At 40.5% G+C, this 8,483-nt stretch overlaps 1 protein-coding gene across 1 annotated transcript; it reads left to right on the forward strand.

Annotated features, from left to right (window-relative positions):
* The first annotated feature begins 363 nt into the window (after positions 1-363).
* On the forward strand, positions 364-1,380 carry LOC149163767 (uncharacterized). The gene is made up of 2 exons (XM_089429254.1): positions 364-511; positions 605-1,380. Exons 1-2 carry the CDS (start codon positions 364-366, stop codon positions 1,378-1,380), a joined length of 924 nt encoding a protein of 307 aa, XP_089285380.1.
* The last annotated feature ends 7,103 nt before the right edge of the window (positions 1,381-8,483 follow it).

The following is an 8,483-nucleotide window of genomic DNA, read 5'->3' on the forward strand; positions in this document are numbered from 1 at the left end:
GGGAGCAAAACTAAGGAAGAAGCAATCAGAAACATAGTTAGAACAGAAACCCTAGACATCCTTCTGGTCTAGGAGACAAAGCTGGAAGACATTGTCTTCATCCAAGCAAGTAAGAAAATTTGGTATAAAAGCGAAGCAAGAGCAATCTCTGCCCGAGGTGCCTCGGGAGGAATTGCCACCGTATGGAATATGAGTAAATTTGCAGTCATATTTGAGGTCAGAAATATTCACTGGTTACTGCTGAAAATGCAGAATTTAGTCACCAAGGAAACTTTTTGTCTTTTTATTGTTTACTCTCCAACAATCTCCGGGGATAAAAAAATGTTTTGGGATTCCATAAGGCAACAAGCTGATTTGGTAAACATGGAGAACATCATAATAGCTGGAGATCTCAATCTCACTCTTCATTCTTCTGAAAAAAGGGGAGGCAGCATAGTACGAGATCCAGTAAGGGAATGGGCAGAGGACATCATGCAGGATTGGGACATGCTGGATATCAAACCCTCTGCAGGTAAGTACTCTTGGTCTAATAAAAGATTAGGCCCGGGCCATATAGCTACCAGGCTAGATAGTTTCTTTATTCAAAGTTCTTTTTTGCTGCTAGGACTAGAACCTCGAATGCTCATTCTTCCTAATAGCATTTCGGACCACAAGCCCATTAAACTTGAGCTTCTAGCCCACTTGGACCTGGGTCATATCCCTTTCCACTTCAGCCCGCTTTGGATTAAGGAGCCAGACTTTATGCAAATTGTCAAGGACAGTTGGAACCAGGCAGTAAGAGGCTCGCCTTTCTATATATGGGAGGAAAAGCTCAGAAGATTAAAAGGGGATCTCAAAAGATTGGCAAAAACACTGTCTAATCCGACCACAGAAAGAAAATCCTTGAAAATCTTGTTGGATTCCCACCAAAAGAGCATGGAGAAGGGCACTATTACTGAGGAGGTGATTGAACAGGAATTTCATTTGCAGCAAAGCTATCACAGGTCCTGCCTAGCTGAAGAAGAATTCTGGAGGCTGAAATCCTGCAATCTCTGGCTCAAAGTTGTGGATATGAATACGGCCTTTTTTCATAAACAAACCCTGGTAAGGAAATGCCATAATTCTATTTCTGAGATCAAAGCTGACAATGTTATTCATAAAGATTTTGAATATATAAAGAAAACAGCGTATTTACACTTCCAAAGCTTGTATAGTGAGGACAAGGACCTGAATCAAAACTCAGATCTCTTAGATGTTGTACCCTCTTTAATAAATCAGCAAACAAAGGAATCTCTTGAGGCCAAAATCACCAAAGAAGAAGTGGAAAAATCCCTTTTTGATATGGATCCGGACAAGGCCCCAGGGACGGATGGTTTCACAGCTAGATTTCTTCAAGCCTGATGGCTGATTATAGAAAAGGACTTGCTCAGAATGGTGCAAAAATCTCAGAACATTTAGAAGATAGGAGGCAGCACCAATTCTGCTTTCTTATCTCTTATCCCCAAGGAAAAAGGTGCCAACACCTTCAGCAGATTTCGCCCGATCTCACTTTGTAACATTGGGTACAAAATAATCACCAGAATCATAGCAAATCGATTGAAGCCCATACTTCCCAAAATAATTCCTGAGAATCAAGGAGGCTTCATCCAAGGAAGGCAGATCGTGGATAACTACCTTCTCGTCCAAGAGGTAATTCACTCAAGTCTTCGGTGAAAATAGAAAGGTGTGGCTATCAAACTCGACTTAGTCAATGCATTTGATAGAGTAAATCATAGTTTTTTGTTAAATGTTATGAATAAATTCAGGTTTGGAGAAAAGTTCATCAAATGGATCCGAGCATGCATCTCGGAGCCATGGATCGCCCCTCTAGTGAATGGAAGAGCCACGGATTTCTTCAAAGCTTTGAGAGGACTAAGGCAGGGGTGCCCCCTATCCCCTCTGCTATTTGTCATCCAAGCTTCCGTCCTCAGTTTCCTGCTCAACAAAAGCATGCAAGATCAAGAAATCAACGGATTGTGCATCGTAAGAGGGGCTAAAAATATAAACCATGCACTGTTCGCGGACGACACACTCCTCCTGGGCCCTGCCACGCTCCCCTCTACATCAAAATTCAAAGGGGCTTTAGATGAACTCAGCAAAGCTACGGGCTGTGTTGTAAATAAGAGCAAATGTCATATTTACAGTTGGAACATTACACCAAGGGCGATGTCTGATATCTCTAGATGCTTGGGCTTTGCAGCCTCTTCTTCCTGGGCATCGTTCAATTACTTAGGTCTACCTGTGCACCTCAAAAATATTTCATGTAAGGACTGGCTCCCACAATTAGAAAAATTCAAATCAAAAATCCTAGCTTGGGGCTACACTTGGTTAAACATTGCTGGGAAATCAGTATTAATCAAATCAGTGCTTCACAGTCTCCCTCTTTTCCATTTCACTGCCCTCCTTGCTCCGGTAACTATCATCAAAAAAATGGAAGAATACATCAGGAGATTCTTCTGGCAGGGAGGAAAAAATAATGGGAAAAAAATTCCTTTAATCAGCTGGGAGATCATAACTAAGCCGCTTTGTGAAGGGGGCTTAAATTTCAAAAAACTCAGCCAACAGAACGTGGCATTGGCAACTAAAATCCTCTGGAAAATCACTGCACCCAACCCGGGATGGGCACAAATTGCAATCTGGAAGAAATACTACAGGGGCCCTCGCACCAGGTGTCTAGAAAACGCCATTCAAATGCCAAATTCGATCTTTCTGAAGCTCCACGCTAAATCTGCTCATCTAATTACAAATCACGCATTCTGGATACCTAGTAGTGGCAAAAAAATTAAGATCTGGAGCGATCGCATAATGAACCATCAGCCGATCGAAACTAGAGCCAACCTGAGCAAGCTGCGTTGCTGGATGGATAGCAACTCCCTGCGCACGGTGTGGGATATCTCCAAGTGGCACGATGGCTTCTAGGCAGGCTGGATTAATTTCAACGGACCGGCGCAGTTGGGGAAAGAATGGGACACGCTCCTCGACTGTCTCCATGGAATCGCGCCCATCAGCAGGAGAACTAGAGACCAGAAGGGATGGGGTACGAGGCTTAAAGGTTACACAGTTGATCAGGGTTATAACAAGCTCAACGAGATTCCTTACGCACCACCTGACCCAGCTCCATGGCGCGGCGTTTGGAGTACTCCATCTCTGCCGAAGATAGACTTCTTCGCATGGCAGTTATGCCACACCAAAATACTCACATATGATATCCTGCAAAAAAAAGGAATTAATGGACCCTCCATCTGCCAGCTTTGCAGAGAAAGCGCTGAGACAGCGGCTCATTTGTTCCTCGAGTGTTCATACTCCAAGCAAGTATGGTCCTCCCTCAGCCATCATCCAAATCTCAAGCTCCCCGACACCACGGCAGGCCTCTTCTCTTCCTGGGCTCTCAATTATCCAGGTCCTGCCCCTAAAAACCAGGTTATCAGAACTGCGTGGGCAATTCTACCCAAGATCACAAGCTGGCAGATTTGGCTTGAGCGTAATAGAAGGACTTTCAGGGATACAAAGCACAATCATAGGATTCTGGAAAATAAAATTAAATGTCAAATCAAGGAATGCCTGGAGGATACTAAAGATGACACTAATTTGAGTCAGCAGGACATGGCTTGGGCATCGACTCTCGGCCTTCAAATCCGGCCAGCAGACAAAAACATTCCTACTATTAAACACTGGAAACTAAGGAAATCTGAAAGTGATATGCAAAGCTGGATCAAAATGCAAGACAATCACTCCCTCTTTTTTGATGGGGCAGCAAAGAGTAAAGCGGGCAAAGCGGGAGTAGGAGGAATCATTCTAAATCCATCAGGAGAAAAAGTCCAGTCCTTTGCCTGGGGCCTCGGCTATGCCTCCAGCATCCAAGCGAAGGCTTTAGCCCTCTTCCAAGGCCTCCAAAGCCTCAAAGAATTAAACATAAAATAAGCCAATATTATAGGAGACTCCCAGATCATCATCAACTCCATGATTTCCAATTCCCCAGTCACGGATCTCAAGTTAGCAAGAATGATAACCAGAATTAAAGGATTGGAAAGGCACTTTCAGAAATTGAGATATTATCATGTGTTGTGAATTCATAACAAAGAGGCGGACAGCGAAGCCAATAAAGCAGTCCTCCTCCCTGCTGGAACGAAGTTGAAGGACGGAAAAGAAACTTGGGAACCAATCCCATAATCTGATCTTCGCCATGTTTTATTGCTGGTTATTAAACAAAATTGTCTGCATCTTCAAGTGGGGGAAAATTACTGATTTGGAATTCATGGACTCTTTAGCAATTAGGAAATCTGCAAGCTTCAATTGCACTCTCAGTCTCTGCAGAAAGCAGCAACAAAGCATGGAGCTTTCCATTGCAACAGCTATTTCGGCATTCACGCCAAGAGGAATATAATTAACCCATAACCGTTACTATTAAAACAAAAATAATAAAAATAAAATAAAATAAATAAATAAATAAAATAAAATAGAAATATTACAAAAGTCCTTTTTACCCGATGCATCCCAATGAAAACTCTTGGAAAGCGCTAAATTTGGATCTCCTTGGAAATTTTTCCCTGCATATGGATAATCCTCGATCATGATTAGTTGGGTCTACAACCATCTAAAAAAACTGGTACCAAACGAGGATTGATGACTTCCTCCATGGTGTGCCAACAACTCGACCCATATTGTCATGTGTGGTACTCTCGGTGCAAGATCATCCACCTCTATCCCTTTTGGACACATTAAGGGCACCCTTTCTAGGAAAAAGGACACCAAAGTGGACCCATAACCAAGTTGCTTAAGTTGACCTATCTTAGACTTAATTAATTGATATTTCACGTTTATTTTTAACCCTTGGCACGAGTTGAAAACTATAGGCTCCATACACTCCAATGCATATTTCATTTGTCCTTTGGTAGCTAAATGTGGAATCATGCTTCCTGTTATGCAATTTATGGTGAATAAAAAAATTATTAGTGGAAGATCCATTACATTATTAATAAGAATATTTATGTTGCTTTTTCTTGTTCCCTCGAACAATATTGAGTAATATTCCCATCAGTAGTTTCACGACCTCCCCTTGAACCAACTAACGATATTTGGGCTCCTCTTCTTGAAAGCTCAGTAAAAGAATATATATCTTCCACATCAATAGTGAGGGTAAGGACACCAACTCGTAAGAGTTTCTCATTTTCATCCCATGTCATCACTAAATGTCCTAGTAACTGTAACTAATCTCTTTTGCGTAAAATCAAGAATAATTTCATTAAACCGAATTCACGGAGGGCCAACATTGTGTATGGATAATTGGATGCTACCAAATATTCTACTTTGTGCTCTCTTTCTCTCCACTCTAACATCTTGTTGATCAAATAACATGTAAACGTCAAGGGGAAAACTTATTAGCCAACCAAGATGAAGAATTTTTTATTTTTTCTACTCAAATTCTAAAAATTCATTTTTCTTTGTGGATGTCGCACTTTCTAGTTAGAGACAGTGTGACTGTGTCACACCTTTCCCGTGTGGGACATGCAACAACTCACCAGTGGCGCATTTCCTAATATGGGCAGGGTGCAACATCTCGAGGGTGTATTCCCCCCCAATTAATAACGTTGAAATCAACTGAAGTCATCAAGAAAACGTAATATAAAAAATGTGATCGAAAGAAATGTGATTGAAAATCATCCACTGGAGTGCCTGAAATCGCTACCTTAAAATCAATCTAAAATGTAGACATTATGATGGAGATTTGCAACTGCTCATGAAATTTTAATCAAAATCACAAGACACAAACCTAATCTACTCCTTTGCAGATATTAATTCACAATTTAGAATAAAAATCGCAGACATGCAATAAGAAATCACACACATGCAAATACTATTTTTCCTGGGGAAAGCAATCTGTGAAAAACCCTAATGTTTGCTTGCATTAATCTGATGAATAAATATGTATTGCGATTTCTTTGCTCAACTGAGCACAAACTGCAAGTGCATAACCTATCTCTCTGCTCACTGAGAATATCTGGCCCCAACTTAGTCAATTTATGTCTCTTCTTGAGATCATATTTCCTTGCATTGTTGCTTGAGAAATTAGGCCCCTACTATTTAGAAATTTTTATAAAATGGATTGTGCAATTCCTTAGGTTGATCATCTGACTGCATGTAACACATGTACATTGAAGACTAATCTACAATTGATGTTACACTGCCTTGGAATCTCTACCAAGCCTAGGGAACTCAATTTCTCTGCATGCACTAGCTATTTTGGGCTGATTGATCAATTAACTGAATGATCACCGAGTTTGATTGAAGTCCCACTGCTTAACTAACACTGCACTAGTTCCTCCAATAGTTAGAACTTGTTTAACTGAAAACAACCTTAGATAATTGACCTTGATTGCTACAAATTAGTAACCAAACATGCTTAACTTAACTAGAACTCCTCCAACTCAAATTTACTAAGTAAATTGGGTGACACAATCCATTACACAAGTTAACTACATCCAAGTTGTCTGATGATATGGAAATTCGAATTTTCTCAAATTTTTTGCTACATTTTTCAATGCTTCCTCTTAGCAATAAATGGATTATCAACCACCCCTATCCTACACCTGTGGAACTCGGAGTTCCCTCTTGAAAAGGCCTTTGTCAAAATGTCAGCATCTTATTTTTTTTCGGAATGCACTTTAACAACATTATCTACCTCTGCACACAATCTAGCAAATGGTGATACCAAATATCTATATGCTTGGATCAATCATGAAAAATAGGATTCTTAGAGAGTTTAATGCAACTCTGATTATCACAATAGATCACAATTGGATTCATCATCTGACCAAACAATCCAACAAGTATTTTTCTAATCCAGATCGCCTCACATTTTGCTTGACTTGCAGTCATGCATTCTACTTATATCAAGTTGAGCCCCATAGATATTTTCTTCATGTTGTACCAGGAAATAGTTACGGAACCAACACTGAAAATTCCACCTGATGTACTCTTTCAGTCTAATGGACTCCCTTCCCAATATACATCTGTGAAGCCACGCAACTTCACTCCCTTTGTCTGTATGTACCATAGTCCAAACTAGGTAGTACCTTTGAGGTACCGTAAAACATGCTTAATTGCCTTCTAATATAATTTGGTTGGCCTAACCATAACATGGCTCAGCTGGTTGACTGCATAAAACATATTTGGTCTTCTGTTCACAAGGTACATTAGTGAACCCACTAACTGTTGGTAAATGGTAGCATCCACTTCTTCACCTGAAGTGAAATCCTCCTTCCTCGATTTTTTTGCTAGAGGTGTCTCCATGGGTCTGCAACTCTTCATGTGGAATATTTGTAGTATCTCATTTGCATACTTTCCTTTAGATACAAACACTTCCCCATCGCTTTGCCATACTTCCAAGCCAACGAAGTAGTGCATGAGACCCATGTCCTTCATTTCAAATTATCTTTAAAGGTCCTCCTTGCAAGATCTGATCACTTGTTCATCACCAATTAAAATCAAGTCATCAACATATAAGATAATAATCAACAATTTACTTTCTACCAAGATATGATAGAGTTTTGCATCCGCTTCACTTTCGGTGAAGCCCAAACCAATGAGATAGCTATTGATCCAGTTGTACCAAGCATGGGTTGCTTGTTTGAGAACGTGCAATGCTTTCTTGAGTCTACACACATGACACTCCCAATCAAAATTCTCAAAGCCTTTTGGTTGCTCGATGTACACCTTTTCCTTAATAACTCCATTGAGGAATGTTGTTTTTACATCCATCTAGTGGATATTCCACCCCATTTGTCTTACCAAAGCAAGAATTGATCTAACGGATGATTACCCTGCTACAGGAGAAAAGGTCTCCTCATAGTTAATTCCCTACACTTGAGAGTACCCCTTAGCCACAAATCTCGCCTTCTACTTCTCTATGCTTCCATCTGTTGCCTGATTAACCTTAAAGATCCATATCGAACCCATATCTTATTTATCTGTTGGTCTTGGGATCACTTCCCAAACATTTTTATTTACAATGGATTCGTATTCCTCCACCATTGCATCAACCCTTCCAAGTTACTCTACTTCTTCCTTGAAATAGGATGGCTCAGTCTCTACAAGATTAGTCATTATAGCCATTTAGCCAATGTATCGATCTAGTGACCTTCTGTACCTACACAAATTTGAAGGGGCATCCACATTCTCCCTCACATCTTGCACAAGTCTCTCAGCTTCCTTGGTTCTTTTTGTCTTCTCTGGGTGGTTCTGCTTGAGTGGTAGTCTCCACTCTCTACTCCTCAATTATGGTTTCTCCATAACTTATTTAGGCTCCTCCTTTGGAGCTAAAATATCATCCTCTAGTGGAATATGAAGCTCTCTCTCAAGATAGCACCACATCACTTTCTCCTCGTCAAATTTAACATCCCTTCGCACAACTTCCATTCTGAGGGTTGAAAAGTACACATGGTAGTTGTTAGAATTTTTTTTGTAAC

The sequence above is a fragment of the Pinus tabuliformis genome, chromosome 5_1 (assembly GCF_031772625.1).
Source record: "Pinus tabuliformis cultivar Carrire ecotype Pingquan chromosome 5_1, CPIR1, whole genome shotgun sequence".
Taxonomy (NCBI): Eukaryota; Viridiplantae; Streptophyta; class Pinopsida; order Pinales; family Pinaceae; genus Pinus; species Pinus tabuliformis.

Coding starts and splice junctions, on each gene's coding strand:
- LOC149163767 (XM_089429254.1), top strand. CDS start 364: ATGGAGAACATCATAATAGCTGGAGATCTCAATCTCACTCTTCATTCT. Junction 512..604: donor GGATATCAAACCCTCTGCAG/GTAAGTACTCTT, acceptor TTTTGCTGCTAG/GACTAGAACCTCGAATGCTC.